The sequence below is a fragment of the Cariama cristata genome, unplaced genomic scaffold (genome assembly GCF_000690535.1).
Source record: "Cariama cristata isolate BGI_N322 unplaced genomic scaffold, ASM69053v1 scaffold8080, whole genome shotgun sequence".
Lineage (NCBI taxonomy): Eukaryota > Metazoa > Chordata > Aves > Cariamiformes > Cariamidae > Cariama > Cariama cristata.
In genome coordinates, this window is record NW_009595198.1 from 28,377 (window position 1) to 46,942 (window position 18,566).

At 43.8% G+C, this 18,566-nt stretch overlaps 1 protein-coding gene across 1 annotated transcript in view; it reads left to right on the top strand.

Annotated features, from left to right (window-relative positions):
- The first annotated feature begins 6,449 nt into the window (after positions 1–6,449).
- CLCN1 (chloride channel, voltage-sensitive 1) overlaps positions 6,450–18,566 on the top strand; it is a 39,908-nt gene continuing 27,791 nt past the window's right edge. Inside the window, exons 1-6 of the mRNA XM_009701103.1 lie at positions 6,450–6,638; positions 13,143–13,294; positions 13,813–13,946; positions 15,519–15,647; positions 15,751–15,884; positions 16,238–16,315. Coding sequence (XP_009699405.1) covers positions 6,450–6,638; positions 13,143–13,294; positions 13,813–13,946; positions 15,519–15,647; positions 15,751–15,884; positions 16,238–16,315 — 816 coding nt within the window. The remainder of the gene's footprint in view (positions 6,639–13,142; positions 13,295–13,812; positions 13,947–15,518; positions 15,648–15,750; positions 15,885–16,237; positions 16,316–18,566) is intronic.

The window sequence follows — 18,566 nt, forward strand, 5'->3', positions numbered from 1 at the left end:
TGCTTTTGGATGCATAATACAGTTATAAAAAGTTTTCTGCCTCTCGGCAGTCTGATTTTATCTCTGTTTTTTTTTTTTTCTTTGACTTTTTGATACCTGTATACACGCTGTGCCTATTTGGTTTGTTCTCAGTTTATTCTAAGACAAGACAATCAGATCTCTACTCCCCCAGTAAGACACCTCTTCCTTTGGAAAGCCGTTCAGCATATACAAGGAAAAAATGATTTAATAGACGCTACAGAGTGTTGTACGGTAGAGAGTCACTGAGGGAACTGAGGGTTGCAATTTAAGAAGAGGGGCAGCTGTAGGGGAGGAGCCACCCAAGCTGTGGAGGTGCAGAAACAATCTCCTAGGCAATGGAGTGTAAGCACAAAATTTTAGCAGCTCAGAAGGTCACTGAGTTAATTGCAACCAAGGTTGCAGTGAATCGAGGAGAGTTGTGTAAAAGTGTATATTTATTTCTGTGCTTCCTGACTTATACGCTTGAAGTTTTCTCTATTTAAAAAAAAAAATCAAATGATCTTATTTTTATTCTAGTAAAGACTGTTCTATTTTGAGTTTTTAAATCTGCTGGTCTTGACTGGAGAACTCATCAGGACGTCTAGTCAGATCCACTTTAAAGTTCTGGATGAGTTGGGATCCATTTATAAAACCTAATTTTGCTGTCTTCTCTTTCATCTGATTTTCTGTGTCTTGCTCTTGCTGCTGGGCTTGTTTAAGTTCTCCCTGCTTGTTCTTTTTGTTCTCAGTTCCAAACTGTGACCACACTGTGATGTAAGACAAGGCAACCTCAAATGAACAAATAATTTGCCTTAGGTACCAACATCAACATAGATATGGCTTTTGTTCATTTGATTTTGGGGTAAATTCACAAAATGTTCTGTGCAGACTGTCACAGTTGGTTTCTTTCTGGAACTGGGACATAACCCTGCCCCTTTAAAGCTCATTTGTTTTTTACCAAGTCATGGCATAACATACTGTCATATCATGTCATACCACAATGTCATCATGTCATATCATGATTTGTTCAAGTTTCCTTCCAAGTTCATCTATTTCAACATCTACTTCAATGGCTCCTTCATGTCCCTGTGTTCCTATAAATATTTATCTGATTTCAATTGTGAGATCTTTTTTTTTTTCTCATTCTGCCTCTCCTCTGGTAACATCATCATCTCCCTACTTGAGTTACCAAAAGCTCATGATTCTCAAAATCTGCCCTGTTTCTGTCCATTCTGCTCTACTCCATCTAGTATTACTCAGCATCTGTCCTCTTGAATATCATCATACTATCTTGTTATTTCTCCATGATAAAAGCCCTTAAACTTTCTGGACTTTTTCCTTCTACTTTTTACTGCGAAGTCAACCCTTCTTTCAAGTGTTCTCTGACTGTTCTCTGTCATCATCTCTCCATATTTAGCCTTACCTACAATGTGCTCCTGCCCAACTTAAATTTGCCTTTTGCTACTGTTGCTAGCTGTCTTTTGCTACAAGCCTTAGTCTATGGTCTATTTCCTTCTTTCACTATAAAAGCCGTCTTTTCTCCCAGACTCCCTCCCTCTTCCTAACCATTTTCATAGCATTCTTTCTCTCCCAAAGCTCCAATTGCCTCCTGTAGCTCTTTGAAGCCTCCATGGGTATCTTGTTTAATAAAATGCCCTATTCAAGCACCTTGCTCTCATCTACAAGACATCGCCTTATCTGATGTCTACTGAAGTGTTTCTCCTGCCTTTTCACTCTCCTTTGCTCCATCTGAAGCTATTGCTTGAGGCAAAGTACACTTGCAGTGACTTCTTCCCGTCCTGCATCTCAGCCCCTCATGTCCTTCTGTGCTTTCTTTGTCTCTTATTGCATCTGTGTTTATCTCTTAGAGCCTCTGTTACTGTTAAGTTGTCCTCCTTTTGTCACCTTTCTCCTCTTCCTCCTTCAAAACTCCCTTTTTCCCTTTCACTTTTATAGTTTCTTTTGCATCTTAGCCTATCTTTTATATTATCTCCTTCACAGCCTTATGGACTTCTTGGACTGAGCTCTCTTAAGAACAAAATCTTATTTTTTCTTTATTTTTAAATGACTGCTTTTCTATTCTGCATGCATGGTTCTGAGTAACAATAACTCTGCCTCTACAACTTCAAGTCCTTTCAGTCTGGGGTGGTAGAGGGCTCTGCCTCACCATCTGCTATAATGTCTGTGTATTCAGTATTGGTGGCAGCTGAAAAACAGACGTTACGTTTCATTCCAGAGAAGGCTGCAGTCTGGTGGTGAGCCATAAGGTTGGTATACAGTGAGGTCACGAAGTGGTCTAGATCTTCTAGGATGAATCTGCTAGAGAAACAAAAAAAAACCAAAAAAGCTCTAGTATAAGCAGAAGGCTCAGAAGTTAGTATGATGTCTGATAATTGTGTGGGGCAGGGCATAGGGAACAACATTAATCTTGTCACTGTTGATTAATAGCACTGGGATTTCAGGTGATAAATCTCCTTGGACAGGACCATGAGAGAAGTGCTAGTCTTCAATCATCCCTCCCCCCATACTATCAGAGCTTTTACTATAAATGCAGTAGGACGGGAAGGCTAGGAATTATATTTCTGCATCCTGAAAAGCACTCAGGAGACAGAAATAAAGGCAGAGAAAGGCAAACCTGAGAGAAAACTGGGAAGAGGAAGGAGAAAGATAGATGGCTGACTGGAGAAGAGACCCATCTTGGGTGAGAGTTCTTCTAACTTCTATTGCCTTCTTTTTCCTCACCTAAGACCCCAATTTGGGTTGTAGCTGTAGTTTCATCTGTCATGAAGATGTCCTGCTTGAAGGCAGTACCACAGAATCACACTTTGGAGTCCCTCTAGGGCCTGTATTACGCAAAGACAAAACTGGTGTATGAGCAGGCTGTATACCTTTCCTCTTGTGTGCTGTGGGGCAGTCTAGAAACTTTAGTGAGCCCTTTCAAGAGGCATGCACCTGATGAGTCAAGCCATACGTACAGGTCACCTGTGTTTGTGACTAGTGCAAGATGGTTATTACATCTTCCTCTTCTTTTACATCTTCCTCCACTTTTGTGCTAGTCTCCTGAGTCTGTTGGTAGCCTCTCAAGAAATCGACAGTATTATACTGCTGTGTCCTGGCAGAAGGGCAGAGCTAGGCCTTGGTACTAGAAAGCAGGAGCAGGACAGAGGAGCATTAAAGAAAAAAATATATAAAGAAGAACTGTGGCAGGAACTTGCAGGAAAAGTGATAGGGGAGATTTGACAATAGCTGGGCAACAGCAGTGCAGAAGGGCAGATCTTTTCAGGGTGTGCTCAGTATTCTGTACTTTTGGGACTCTGCTGATCCAAAAACATGGACAAGACAATGGGTAGAGCTGAAACAACACCTTTCACTAGGTCAGCTGTCTGGCTGGAAAAAGTGGACTAGCTGTTGGGTCTACAAGTTCTTCTTTGAGCCTGAAATAGAAGCAGCAGATCTCAAAGCAAATATAAGTTGAGAGTAGCTGCTTTGAATTTAACTAGACTAGTGTCAGTCAGGCTGACTGACATTATTATTATAATCAATAAAAGATTATTGGTACCTTGTGGAATAGTGAGGATGTTAATAGCGCCCAGAGAACTGACAAAGTGTGTTCCTCCTACGGGAAAGAGAGAGAGGGGTGATTTATAAGCTGTGGAGCATGATAAGATTAGTGTTCAGGACACAGGAAATAATGTGACATAAATCCAGTATCTCTACAGGTGGCATATATTTTGTCATGCACTGGAATGGTGAATTTCAGTTCTCAGTCTTTTTCTTGGTAGACAATACCTGAGTACAGAGATCAGGGGTAGAGAGATTGTTTGATGAGAAGTGCTCTCTCGTTGGGAATTAGGTAAATGCTAGGTCCTTAGCTGCAGATGTCCTTAGAGCTAGGTCCTTAGTGGGTACACATGTACCACTGTGTGCATAATGGTTGTTCAGTTTCATCCGTCTAGTTGTCATTCTGCCATTTGGTGCATTGGATGAGGTGTATTACATTGAGAAAAGTATGAGTGAGGGCACAGGGGCTTTGTGGGTTGTCTTTCTCATGAGGATAGTGAAATCTTGTTCGAGTAGCATCTAGAGCGATTTGGTGAATGTTGGCCTTGGGGTTCTCCATGCTTTTATTGATGAAGTGAGTGAGGCTGGGGCCAGTTTGGAGGCTGAGAGGGACAGTTCATGGAAAAAACCTTTCAGAGTAGGATCATCTTATTTTAGGCTATAACTATATAATTATTTTCCATGGAAATTCCGCAACAGTATCATACAAGACAGTAGGCTTTGATTAGCTGGCAATAGGGGGTTCTTCATAGGGAGTGTTATTCTTGCGTCTCTTGAAAAACAAGAGCTAGAAGAGTGCACCTTTGGGTGAAGGTTCCCATTAGTTTTCTCTAGTGGCTGTGATGAACATTCTCCTCCAGTAAATGTAATAGAAACTGAAGATCTGGTGCTGTATTACAGCTTTGATGCTCGCTAGGGCTTTCTGTGGTCGGTCTTTAGGTTTTATATATATGATGTACACTTATATTCCATATATTTCTCTATATTTTATACACTATGTAGTATATGATATGCATGATTTTTTATGTAAGCCATCGTAACTCTGGTCTCCCAAAAGCAACTCAATAGGCTGGGAGCAGTTAATGCCTTTATGATGGAAACCTATGAGCATATCTAAATGTTCTTCTCTGATTTCCTAGACATGGTCACTTAGAAACTCTTCTTTAATGTGGTTCATTACAAGTTTTGTCCTACTGATGGGCCACAGTCTTCCTCGAGGAAACATTGCTTATTGACAGTAAAGTGAGTGCTGGTGAGTGAAACAGATGACCCTATATGATTTGAGGCAGCACTGATATTGCTTTTGTAAATATTCAGAGCTTGCCTGGCCTGCTACCAGGTGTGGGTTGTACAGACTAACAATATCCATATAGATATTATTGCTAATGGATATCCCTATGGATATGGTTATCAGAAACATTGGAGAAGGTGGGGAGGTGGTTTACGGAAGAAATAAAGCATGTCTTCCTCTTGGAGTCTTTCTTTTTACCCCTCTCTAGAGGACCATGCAGACCATGAAAAAGCAAAATGAGCCTCCAGGAGAAATGTTTTAAAGGAGTTTGCAAAATGAAATAATGAGACTACTGTTCTGGACTCAAAAGAAGGGTTTTGCCCCTCTCTCTCTCCCATCCTGCCTGCAAATCTCTTATCCTGCAGTGTGAGAAGCTTGGAAACCATTGTTCTGGAGAGGTGATATAGTACGAGACGAGGAAGAAGGAGTTAACAACAGCTATTTAGTGACTGTGTTTGAGGCATGTGAGGTCTTCTTTTCTTGTACACAGTTTCTAGGATCTTGAACTCACTGCTCTTCATTGATTAACAGCCATCAAAAGACATATGGTTACAGGCAGCATACCGACAGTACTGGGAGGTGTCTCTAGACCATGTTGCTGGAACATGCTTCTCATTCGTGCCACTGCCTGGTAGATCACTGGTGTTGGCTGAGCTCCTTCCTTTTTTGCCTGGCTGAGAAACAACTGGCAGTGGAGAGGAGAAGCTGTTGAATGCTGTAGCCTGTGGAAAAGTGAGCATCAAGAAGAATAAATTTCTGCATATACCCATAATTGAATACCCACAGAGCAGTTTGGTGACATTCTTCAAAAGTGTAAAGTGTCCCCCATAAAGGCACATGGGAAGGCTGAGATTAAGCTGTAATGCTCAGCAGTTTACAGGCATGCCTGACTTCTCCATTAGGGCTTGTTGCTTCTCTTGTGGACCTTGGATTTAGAAAAATTGTCTTGGGACACTGAGTGCACACCCATCCTGTTCCATCTCACTGTAGTTGCTGGCATCTTTATGATTGTTACTCAGTCTTTTGGACACCTGATATCTGGGGAGAGAATAAGGAATCCCACTGAATTTTGTTCTCATTGCAAATACGGCTTGCTCGGGACAGGGAGGTGTGAAAGAAGAGGTCTCCTTGATAATCATTTCTGCTTCCTCCTGTCTGCTTGCTGTCTCTGTACTTCTGGCTCTGTCTTACCGCCTCCTTTCCTCCTCCCCCCTCCCCTGCCCTCTCCTTCAGGAGTTCCCCTCTTACCCACACCTGATATTCAATCCCGGCAGTTAGTGCCTTTTGCTGAGATCAGACACGGCACTAGGGAATCATGTGGCAGAGAAAGGTTGCTATAAATATAGCTAAACCCTGCAATTGCTGCCTTTGGGCAGGAAGGGGAGAAAGTGAGAGAGGCACGAGGAGGAGGAGGGGCAGAGAGAAAGTGAGGGCAGGAACAGGACAAGTCAGAGTGGTCTGAGGAAGGAAAGAAAGAAAGGAAGGAGGGAGCAGAAGAAAGTGTGGAGGCCATGCTCTCGGCCAGAACATGAGGTGGTTCTAGGTAAGGCCCAGAGCGGCAGCTCCATTACAACTGAGCGTGAGGAAGAGTAGAGGCATGGAGAGCTCAGAGACCAGGACGCAGGAACCCAGATCGAAGTCAGCTTTGTGGGGGGGCACACCGCAATACGACTATGTCCGCTTTGAGAAATGCACCTGTTACGGGATACCTTTGGAGGCAGGACGCGAGGCCGGGGGGACAGGGGACGACCTGCACTACCTGGAGAACTCCCTCAGCTATCCACAGGTAGGGCTGGACAACTGGGATGTTTGTGGCAGCACAGGTCTCCCTGGGATCACATCGGCTCTTGGGGCTCCTAGAATGGTGCTGGTAGAGCACACATCCCTGTCCATTCCCAATCCTACCAACTCTCCCCTTCACTTGCTGACTCCCAGGTCAGGCGTTGACTTTCACGATCGTACTTCTATGCAGGAGTGCTGTCAGCATTTCGAGTCAGGGGTCATTTTCACCTGCCGTGGACACAAAGCGAGTTAGAATGCACAAGCTGGGATGGGGAAAATCAACCAGACCATTAATGTATTTGTAACAGCAAAGAGAAACTGCAGTTGCCTTCAGCTGCATAGTGATATTAAGTAGTGCAGAAGAGTGAAGAAAAACAAAGAGAACAGTGATGTGTATAGACGGGTATCTATCTGCACAGCTGCACAGATGAAGTCATGTAGAACTCTGTTCCGACTTTTGTCTGACCAAAAAGCACTTCATGGTCACAGATCCATACAGGTATATTAGTAGTTTTGGTAACTCTTAGGGAAGCTGTAAGTAAGGGATTTTCTAACCCTTAAACTTGACTTGACTCTTGCTCTGGTTCATAAAAGCAGTGATTCAGAAAAATATCTGGGACATAGAAGTACTCTGGTTATGGCTTCTTGTTCCATTACCCTCTGCATCTCCTCTACCTCTCCTCTTGGGACAGCCTCCTGCAAAGGGGAGGTTTTACAGCAGAGTCCTGGTGTCTTATTTCCTACCTCTCTGCTCAGACTAAGCTGACGTAAGAGGGCTTTAGAGCAATGAAGGACCCAGTCAAATGATGAGAGAGAGAGCGTGCAAATGTGAAATTCCTAGAGAGTGGATGTTTCTCCTTACATGAATACAAATCCTCTTACATAAATACTTAGGTGAATGATTGGGGGATGAGGCAGGGCATGCATTAACCATCTCCTGAAGATTTTTTGTGATTCAGTGATAGTAAAAAAGCCACATTTGCCACCAAGAAAATCTCTCCCAGTAGATAAGCATCCCAATGAGGATCATATGTGCCACATTGTAAAAGATCAGAGAATTACTTCCATGGCCATATTCAGGAATTTATCTTCTGAAAATGTCTAAAACATCTGAGAGTTTGCAAAAGTCTCCTACATTAAACTCTTGCAAAACCTTTCCCTGGCTGATTTGGAAGCAGCAGCCCAAACGGGAAGGTGTCTGGACAGAGGTCTGACTGCAGCAGTTATGCTTGATTTACACTAATGGAAGGCAATGGTTTGGCTGCAGCAGCCACGCTAACAGGGTGAGCTCGGGGTGGGACGGGATGGAGAGGTGGGTGCACCCAGCTGGAGCTGAGCCCTGCAGCCCAGCCTAGGGCAGGCATGGCCCGGTGTGGGGGAAGCTGGCAGGAAGGAGATGTCCCGTCCCCATCAGCCCTGCCCGAGTCCTCGACTGGCCCTGGGTGTGTGACAGCTCCGCACACACCTGCCCTGTGGGGTGCGAGTGGAGCAATGCCTAGGGCTGGAAAGGTGAGGTGGGTTAAGGAAATGCACCTGGTGCTACACAACCCGTTAGTGTCATGGGGGAGGTGGGGGGAGCTGTGGGATGTAAACTGTTTCTCCAGTAAAGCACATCCATGCACCGAAACATCCCAGTTCATATCTATCCACCCAATTTGCTAGTCCCATAGGTCTAAAACCGCTCTCAGAAGCAGGCGCAGATGACACGGTGAGGCAATGCAACCCATCTCCTTGCTCCTGCTGCCAGGCACCATGGTGTCTCTGGTCTCAGCTCCAGAGGCATGATGGTCAACGCGTGTAGATAGACAAGCCCACGCATGAACAAGCAGGCCACTAAATGCATTCCTATGCATATCTTCAGGCAGTAATGTTCCCCAAGCAAGCATGCATTTGTGAATACGATTTGCAGTCTAAAAAACAGACAGCTGTATTTATAGATTTACTGAAAAATATGCCCTAGAAATAGTTTTACATAAACAATCACGCACACTAGTGGAGGTATGTTTATGTATGAAACTTTGTATGCAGACATATTCTGGCAAAACCAGGCTTGCAGTGCATATGTATATTTTGCTAGCCATTCATGCACCTGCAGATAAAGTATAAATACGCATGTTAATGTACTCCGTGTACAAACATGCACACTTACGTTATTAGCATGAAAAACAACCTGCTGCACATGTTTCCATCTGTTTCCATGCAGAGTAGCCATTAAGATTTCTTTCCTCACTGTCATGTGAAAAAGCAGTTGGCAGAGAGATATTTTGATTTTGTTGTGCCTTTTTCTTTTGCTAACTGCAGCCTTCTGTTTTATATGTGGGTTGGAAGCTATTTCAGACTGGCTGTGTGATTGATTTGGTTTACACAGGCCCCAGAACAGTGAAATCTCGGTCTTTGGCCTGGGACCTTCAGATAATTGATGGTCAAAAATCATATAGTGGTTAATAGATAATAAAATAGTAATAGTAGTAGGGTAATAATAGTAATATACTGATAATTATGGACAATTAAGATAACCAATAGTAGATATGTGATAGATGATATAATATACATTGATAAAAATCTACATTATCATACACTGTAGGAGTTTGTATTGTTTTATTTCTGCATGAGAAAGCAGCTACAGCTGGTGAAGTATTTAGAAGCTGTGATATTCGTGACTATAGAAAGGGTGTTCACGGCAGAGAGCTCACTCTGCAATACACAGATGGGTGCAGTGGGAGGGATGTGCAATAAGGAATTAGGCAATGCAGTAACACGGAATAACAGACTCACAGAAAGATGTAGGTGGGAGAGGCCTCTTGAAGTCCGTAGCCCAAGACGCTGCTCACAGCAGGGCTGACCCCACAGCTAGGTCGGGTTGTCCAGGGCCTTATCCAGGCACATTCTGAACACCTCCAAGACTGAAGACTCCCCAGCCCTGCTGGGTACTCAGTCCTGTGCTGAGCCACCCTCAAGAGGCGGTGGATGGGGACATGTTTTCCTTTTGCATGGACTTTCCTTTCTTGCAAGTTATGCCTATTTCCTTTTGTCCTTCACTGTGCCTCTCTGAGAAGGCTCACTCTGATGTTTCTCTCCAACTCTTCTCTCCCTTCAAGCAGTGGGACTGCTGTTAGATCTCCCCTTTGCCTTCCGTTCTTCAGGGAAAACTATTATTTTGTGGTTGTCCCCTGCCCCTCACACGTGCTCCGTTGGCTCTATGTCTAAACAGTTAAGCCTGGACTTTTTACTGACATTTAAATGTACTTAGGAAGCAAGTTTGGGGAGTTTCGACCTTTAAGACCAAATATGGCTACACTTTTGTGATCTATCAGAAAAAAATCCTAAGGAAGATCATTTCAGGAACAACAGGATGGCTACAAGGTGGGAATGAGAGGGATGAGCAGTAGAGCCCAAGGCTGTCTCAATGGCCGGGAGCAGCAGATTAAAACCAGTATGCACTGGCAGTGCTCAGGGAAGGGATTCCAGGGCTGGAGTACGCTGTGGAGAACATATTGTTCAGTCTGAATGGCATGGGAAATAGCTTAGGCTTTGAATTGTGAGAGGAGGGCAGTTTTATGCAGGTGCTGAGCTCCCAGAAAATAGCTCCCAGAAAAGTCTTGAGATTGTGGTGCTGTACATATTTTTCCCCCTGAGATTCTGTGCAGCTTTTCCTCCATTACTCAAGCAATGAAACTCCCCCATCTTTTTTGGAAAGACAAGCCCTGCTGGTTTACAGTTAAACATTAATAAATGCTTCCTCCCTGAAAATGAACTTTACCCTGGTTGTTCTTTCTCCCTGGATGTTTTTTGGGTTCCCCCCTGCCCCACCCTTTAGTGGTATATATACCTTCAGCTGGTTTTGCACTGTTACCATGGTCTCACTCCGCATGTAGCCAAGCTAGGTATGATGGTACCTTTTCTATCTCAACCCTTTAGGCGGTAATTGATATCTTTTAAAATTCTCTCCAGTTTTTCTGGCGCTCAGAAACCCTGTGTTCCTTCCTCTCCCTTAGAGAGGGAGTCTCAGAAGAAGGAACAGTCTAAGTCCTACTGTGTTGTATTTTTAGTTTTACATGTCTTCTAATGGAGTGGATATTTCTTGCCTAACCTAATTTTGCTTTAAGGTCACCCTCTGATTTCTGGATTCTTTCTCTGTCCCACAATCTCCTACTTTTTCAAATAGTGTCAGAGTCCTGGAGAAGCAAAGCATATGTATGAAGCATTCTTTAAGTGAGTTGAGAGTAACTTGTTCTCCAGGACAGAACCTTCATTTTTGTGTCTGGAGACTAACTACTTTTTTCCCACATCCTGAGTGCACCATTTTCCAGCCAGAAGCAGTGAACTAAGATACTGTATGGCTGCTTCTACCATTCATACTATTATATTGTCATGCTATTCCATCTGGGCGGATGGAAGACTTTCATTTGAACGTCATACTTGGCACAAGTTTGAGTTCATAGTTTGGATTAAGCTGTATTTGATATAAACCCATCCTTCATGACCATCTAAAGGCAATGAAACATTAGCTGAGGTGATGTGAAGATGCATTTCTCTAGAATCTGCTAATGGTTGACATTTCTGGCTGAAATAGACACAGTGAGAGAAAAAAGGAGCAATCTGCTATTTAGGACTGGATTCTGTATATGATAGCGTACCTTGTATATGAAGTTATTCAGCCTGATGTTTCAGTGTCCTGTCTGTATTATGGGGGTCAAAGCATGGTCATTCCTCACTACAAAGAGTCTGCATTGCTTAATTTGCCTAGAGTGTGTTGATAATCATGTGGTTCATAATTACATTAAATTTGTCAGCTTCCAATATAGTGATGAATGGAAGGATACTTTCAGACGTTCAGACAGGATCAATTTGTTTAAGAGACAGCAGGTAAACCACTTTAAGAACAGGATGATTTAAAAAAGCCTAGATGTGTGTTCTGTGAAAAAAACACTGGAGTTTTCGAAGGGAGCTATTGCACATGGTTCATGTGTTTCTTGAGGAATATATGCAAATAAATAAACTACTTAGGACCTTCAGTCATATTTGTTATGTGGAAATATGAATTGGCAGAGCACTGAAACAAGTGCTCAGAGAAGCTGGGGAATTTCCACCCTTGGAAACATTTAGGAGTTGCCTGGACAAGGTCTTGAGCAGCCTGATCTGACTTTGGAGTTCGCATGCTGTGAGCAGAGGCTTGGACTAGAAACCTCTAGAGGTGCCTTTCAGTGTAAATCTTTTTGTCAGTCTCTGAATCTATTTGATCTCAAGGGAACCAGAGCAACATCTCCTGTGTCGCTTCGAAAGGAGGAGACACAAAGCCATCAAATAAAAACGTCTCCTAAGCGCGTGGTAGTGCTTTATATCTCTCATATGTCATGTCATTCTCCAGCTGAAGTGTCTGATTTTGCTGATCAAAGCGTTACTCACCCTACTCAGAAAGTCTTGGAGAAGCAGATGTTGTACTGGGGAGGAAGCAAAGAGTCACCTTCTCGCAGGTGGGAAGTGCCAAGATCACAAGCCATGCATTGGGTGGTAACCTGACCTCAAGTAAAGCCAAAGCTTGTTCATTGAAGCACATGTGAGGAGGGGAGGCTTATTCTCTGCTTCTCAAACACACACCTTCCCCACCTGTACTGTGAAAGATTGAGGTAGGATAGTTGCTCTTCAGGGAATCTAATAAACAAACATGGGGGCACAGTCAGGATCCTTCAAGCTCCCTTAGAGATCTTGATGTTGACAAGATGGCACAACTGCCATCATACAGACCCACGTATGAAATGTCATTGGTAAGCACATGTAGCTAGTTGTGAATTCCATATAACTTCATTGCATTTCAAGATTAGTATCTGAAGACGAAGACTAGATTAAGTAGTTAGGAAACTCAGAGGAATTGGAGATATGTGAGGGCTTAGCATGATGATTTGGGTAAATAATGAGAGGAGGTGTGTGGTATATTTCTGTGATATTTCTGAGCTGATGCTGCTTCTTTTCCTCTGGAGGCACCATCAGTGGCTGTATGCTCTGTTAAGCATTCCTTGGCAGCAGGAGGAACAGACGCAGGACATTCCTGCACTCTGCTTGGTAGTGTAATACCTCTCAAAACCTTCAGAGGTGTATTACAGTGCTGCCTAAATCTATGAGAGAGTCCTGAGGGTGGCAGCCTCATGTGAATTATTTTGACCTTCTTTTGTACTTTCAGAAAGCCTGCTCAATATTTTCAGACCACAGCCAGCTCTTTCTCAGGACGTTAGAAAGCAATTAATATTCTGTGATCGTATCTTGTACCCCCAAAAAGTAGATGAAAATAATTTGGAGAGACTGGGAAGAGAGAACCAGAAAGGAAAAAGGAAAAAAAAAAGATGAGCTGCATCTGTCTGAGACTTTCTGTGTCTCTGTCTCCCTGCTTGGGTACATTTGGGTCTGTATCTCACACTGTTTGTAGAGCTGCCTTTTCACTTTTAATGCTATTTCTGAAGGAGCATTTGCCTTACCTTTTCATTTTGATCTCTCTTGCTTTCTGCTCCTCTAGCTTTACGGCCAATACACAGACCAGGTAACTGACTTTGCGGAGAAGGAAGCAGCAAAACTACTGAATAAGAAGCAGGCCCAAAAGAGCAACGAAAGACCCCTGAAACGTGAGAGTCAAGTAGAGATCAAAGAAGAACACTATTCCAAATGTCAAGGGGGGGACACTTCATCTTTCGTTACCCTATGACCAGATATTGGGTAGGCCAACCAGAGAGAGGAAATTTAAGTAAGGCAAAAAGACAAGAGAATTGTGACTGGGGAGAAGCAGGGAAGGAGGTAAAAGGAATCACAGTGGTTTAAAAAGACTTTTTCATACAAGTTTTCATCCTACACAGCGCGAAGATCTGTTTGGAAAAAAGACCAGTGCCCAGTTAATAATTTTTCCACAACAGATCTCTGTAACAGGAGGAAAAGGACTTCCCTGTGTCAGATTTTTGCTGCTAGTGCACAAGATGTTAAATTCTCTCCCCCCCCCCCCCCCCCCCTTATTCAAGTGGCATAAGATTTTGCAGGACTGTGTAAGAAAGGGATGGGTACCAATCTTTCAACACGAAGCCCATGTTGCTTCCAAATAAATCTTTATTGTAGTCATTTCTCAGCATAAGAGAGGAGAGACAGATGCAGGCTTTGTCTGTGTTCCCTCAGTTTTTCTGGTTCACTCTTCCCTCCACAGACTGTGCTAGACGCATCCAGAAGTATGTTACCAAGAAGCTTGGAGAGGACTGGATTTTCTTGGTTCTGTTGGGTCTGGTCATGGCGTTGGTGAGCTGGGGAATGGATTATGCCAGTGCGAAGAGCCTACAGGGTGGGTCCCATTCAGGTGTTGTAAAATCACACGGTAAATGATACGAATGTTTTACAGAGCCCAGTGACCAGTGTACCTCCTCCTTTAATATCAGTGTCCCATCCCACCCCTCACTGCCTGGGAGGTTTGAAGTACTTGCAACATAGTACAGGAAAGGTTAAATAGGGAGAGGTTCTTTAAAGGGATGGCGGGGAAAAATTTGGAAGTAAGCGGTCAGAAGCAAAGGATATATGTATGATGAGTCAAAGACCAATAATTATTTTGAATCCCTTCCGCTCCTGCTCCTTTGAATACGTAGGGGCATAGGGAAGTGCTACTGTAGTCCTTCCTATTACACTGGTTCGCATCCTCCCCAGAAATATTGAGCAGATGGGAAATGGGGAGCGGAAGGGGACCTTAGATGCCCTCCTGGCACTGTTTCTTCTTTTTACCTCATTATTTTTCTTTCCAATTTTTATTTGCACAGTGCCTTGCAGTTTCCTGCTACCTGGCCACATAGTGCTCTCTCCTTGGGCTCTTTTCACAAAGATCTGTTAATCACTGTCTTATATCCTTTCCCTGCGTTTTTCCTGTGGTCCCTCTCCTGTTTACCAGCTATAACAATTACAAGATCTTTTGGTCCCCCTGCCACTCATGTCAGTGCACGCAAGAACACACAACATTGCCCACATCCCATTAACTGCACTATTCCATTGCCGTTACCCTCAGTGTCCCAATCCTGACCTGCACACACACACCAATCTTTCAGAGCTCTTGGCTGCTGATGTCCACCAAACACTGCAGTTCCTCAAAGCTCCCAATAGTCCTTCAGCCCAGTGTTCCTCCCTCTAGATCTTCCCCATCTACCAAGCATCTGGCTTACCCTACCAGTCTCAGAGAGCCCTTGTCCTTTATCGTCGCTGCAGCTGAGTCCTTTGGGATTTTTTTCTTTCCCTCCACCAAGTCTCAGCCTCCTCCTGTGTGGGGAGCCAGCTCAGGCAAAGAAGATGAGCTGCACAGGAGCTGCAGTTCAGTTTGGATTCTCGGCAGCTCGTGCTGTTGTATCTGGTTGGGCAATGGTACTACTGCTGTTTTAGCAGTTGGCACAGCTCCCTGCATGCTGCTGCTCTAAAAGGCAAATCATAACCCAAGCTTTTAAGCTAGTTTTTATGAAGGAGCTCTTTTTCATGTGATCGAGATGGAGGAGAGGGCACTAGCTATTGGTGGACCACTTTATTGTCCCTCAGGACCCACATAAGGCCCTCAGGCTGTCAAATTAAAAGACCCTGTACAGTGATTCATCCTCACAACTGCATGTAACACACCTCTTCTTACAGCAGATTTGGGCACAGGTATCAATAGTGTCTAAGAACAGAGAGCCACTTCTATCCATTCCTGCAGAATGTCTGTTTTATTTTGGAACGGGTACTGAAAATGTAACAAGGCTTGTTTTAGGAAATCAGGACTTTAGGATAGCATTTCTCAGGGAGATTTAGTATGGGCAGGTTTAGCAAGTGTGTGATTCTTTGATGTCTACCAACCTGCCTGGAGCAGCTGTGGTTACTGACAACTTCTTTGCTTGTCTGCCTACAGCCTACAAGTGGATGTACAGAGAGATGCACCCGAATGTTCCTATGCAGTATCTGGCGTGGGTCACATACCCACTTGTTCTTATTCTGTTTGCGGCTGTTTTCTGCCACCTCGTCTCTCCGCAGGCTGTTGGTGAGGGCAGAAGGCATGGCAAGATCTGTTTCTGTCTGTCTCATTTTTCTTACTCCATTTGCCTGCGAGTTTTGTTCATCCCCTGCTCTGTTGTTGTTTTCAGGATCAGGGATCCCAGAGCTCAAGACCATTATGAGGGGAGTGGTCCTCAAGGAATATCTCACTCTCCAAGCTTTTGTGGCCAAGGTTGTGGGCCTCACAGCTGGGCTTGGAAGTGGCATGCCTGTGGGGAAAGAGGTAAATATTGCTGTTTTCAGGTGCAGTAGTGGCCAGGGTCTGGGAGGTGGGAGGAGTTGTCTGTGGAAGAAGAGTCTATAAATGTTTTCCTTCTTTTGCCACCACTCCTCTTCTCAAAGCTCTGCTCTTTCTAGCAACACTCATCTTCCATTGGCCATTCTCCTTCCACTTTGAAAAGCTTCATATGAAAACATTAAAGAACTCAAGTTAGGTAGTCTTTGAGAGGGGAAAAGAAAAAAAAGATTGGAGAACTGGCTGAGATGGCCAAAGAGAAATTATGAGATCTGCAATTGCTAAATGGTTGTCAGTAACCAGAGGGTAACCTTCTCTGATTTCCTCCTCTTCTCTTGCAGGGTCCTTTTGTGCATATTGCCAGTATCTGTGCTGCGGTACTTAGCAAGTTCATGTCAATCTTCTGTGGTGTGTATGAGGTAAGGCACATGTCTCTGCATACAGCTCTTCCACAGGTCGAACTCCTAAGACACGTAGGATAGTATTGGTAGGCCACAAAATACAGAGGAAACATATGGATTGAAGTTCACTGTACTGCTATAGGGCAGTAAAATACAAGCCAAAGGGAATGGTAGTGTGAGGCCAGATATACGGTCAAACAACTGTGCAGGACCACCAATGTTACCTACCAGTTACACAGAGGCTGGTTAGGAATATGCATTTGACAAGTTCTCAATCATGATGCTGATACCTTTGCACTGTGATCATTGTCTGTATAAAAAAGTAGTTGCAGACAAAGATCAATTTGCCTTTAAGCCAAATTTATACAGCATTGCTAATTATAGACACTGACACTGTCTCTAGGCTTTTGCTGTCGCAGAACAGCCTCTGCAGGCTGATCACTGTATTGACTAGTTGTATAAAAAAAAATCTATTAACTGCATAGATAGCTAAAAGTAGGAACTGCTTTACATACAGGCTCTTAGCAGAAACTGGCTGTGTAACACAACAACGGGAAGTGCTGTTCTACTTGAGTAGATCCTGTCTGTGCATAAGGACCAGTTGTCACTGCCAAAGACCAGCTGACAGTACTAAAGACGGCACTAAAGTGTGTAGAGCCTGCTATTCGTAATAGCAATGGCTGAATCTGCTGCTGGCGATTGCTTTGTTTCATTGTTCTGGATCCTAACCCCTTGGCTTTGCTCCCTCTAACCCCAGCATGCCCTTCTCTGGCTGCACTCTCTGTTCCAGACTGTGCATAAGCAGCTCGACATCCTGGTGGCGGCTTGCGCAGTTGGAGTTGGATGTTGCTTCGGGGCTCCTCTTGGAGGCAAGTGTCTTCCTATATGTGACATTTAATGTACAACTCATTTAGCCTCTTGCTGTGAGATTTCCTGCTCTCAGGAAAGGTTCTCCACAGACACCTCTTCACTCTAGCAATACGGGTTCTTACTTCTGGTGTGTAACTGGTGGCAGTGGAAGAAAGGGAAGGTTACAGGAAAAGTGACACCTATTAATGTGCTGATTCCTAATGATGCAGTTTGTTCAGTCCCTGCCTGCCATGGGCATTGTTCAACCTGGAGAACACCAAGGGCTGTCCAGAAAATCAATAAGGATTGAGTAGAGAACAGCAGTTAAAAAAAAAACTTCATGTAAGGAGTAGCAACATCTAAGGACAGGAGATGATGGCAAGTATGACAGGAAGTCATAACGTGAACAGGAAACTACTATATGAATACTTCATCAGTGGCCCGGAGAACAGAAATATCAGTGTGTAAAGTTTTGGGCTCCCCATACGAGAAATGCGAAAGGCCAGAAAGATGGTTGGGAGGTTGGAGTAATGGTATATGAGGAGAAGGTGAGGAAGCTGGGTTTGCTCTGCCTGAAGGAGAAAAGGCTAAAGGGGGGTGATCTAACTGATGTCATCAACCACCTAAAGGGGGATTTTAGTGAAGATTGATCCAGGCTCTTTTCAGAGAAGCACAGTGCAAGAGGCAAAAGGCATAACTTCTAACAAGGGAAATTCTGACTGTGTATAAGGAAAATAAGTTCTCCTCCCCTAAGGGTGGTTCAGCACTGACACAGATGCCCAGAGGGTCCAGGGAATGTCTGCCCTTGAGGATGTTCGGGACTCTCCTGGAAAAAAACCTGATCTAGCCTTGGAAGTAGCACAACTCTGAGCAGGGTGTTGGAGGAGACCCCTCCAGTGGCCCCTTCCCACCTTTCTGTGATCCTGCTGTGAGGAGGAATGTGGAAATTTATATCTGCTCCTTGGCATTTGTACTAGTGTCTGATTCGTGGAATTCCCTTAAACAGCACATATGTCAGAAGCACATGGTAACCTCTTCCTAAATCAAGGGAAATATACTCATAAATAATTTGTTTTGAAATGTTCTCCATTCTTTGTTGTGCCTTCATTTCACTTTCCTCCCATGCACTGCCCTGAACCTCTCCCCATGGTTATTGTGCCCAGAAGTTTAAGAAGTTTTTGAAATGGGATGTTTTTTCTAAGTTGGCTTTATTTCTTCCACACTCTACTTTCCTGTTAGTCTTCAAATGGATGAGTTAGCTGACAAACTAAACACAGTCTTGCATCAACAATAATAATGATGTTTACTCTGGTTTGCTATGAAAAAAAAAAGGAAGGAACATAGTTTCTTAGCTACTAATTAGAAGTTCTTCAGCTGATAACTTGAGAAAAGATGTGCCAGGAAGAAAATCCGGTTCAGC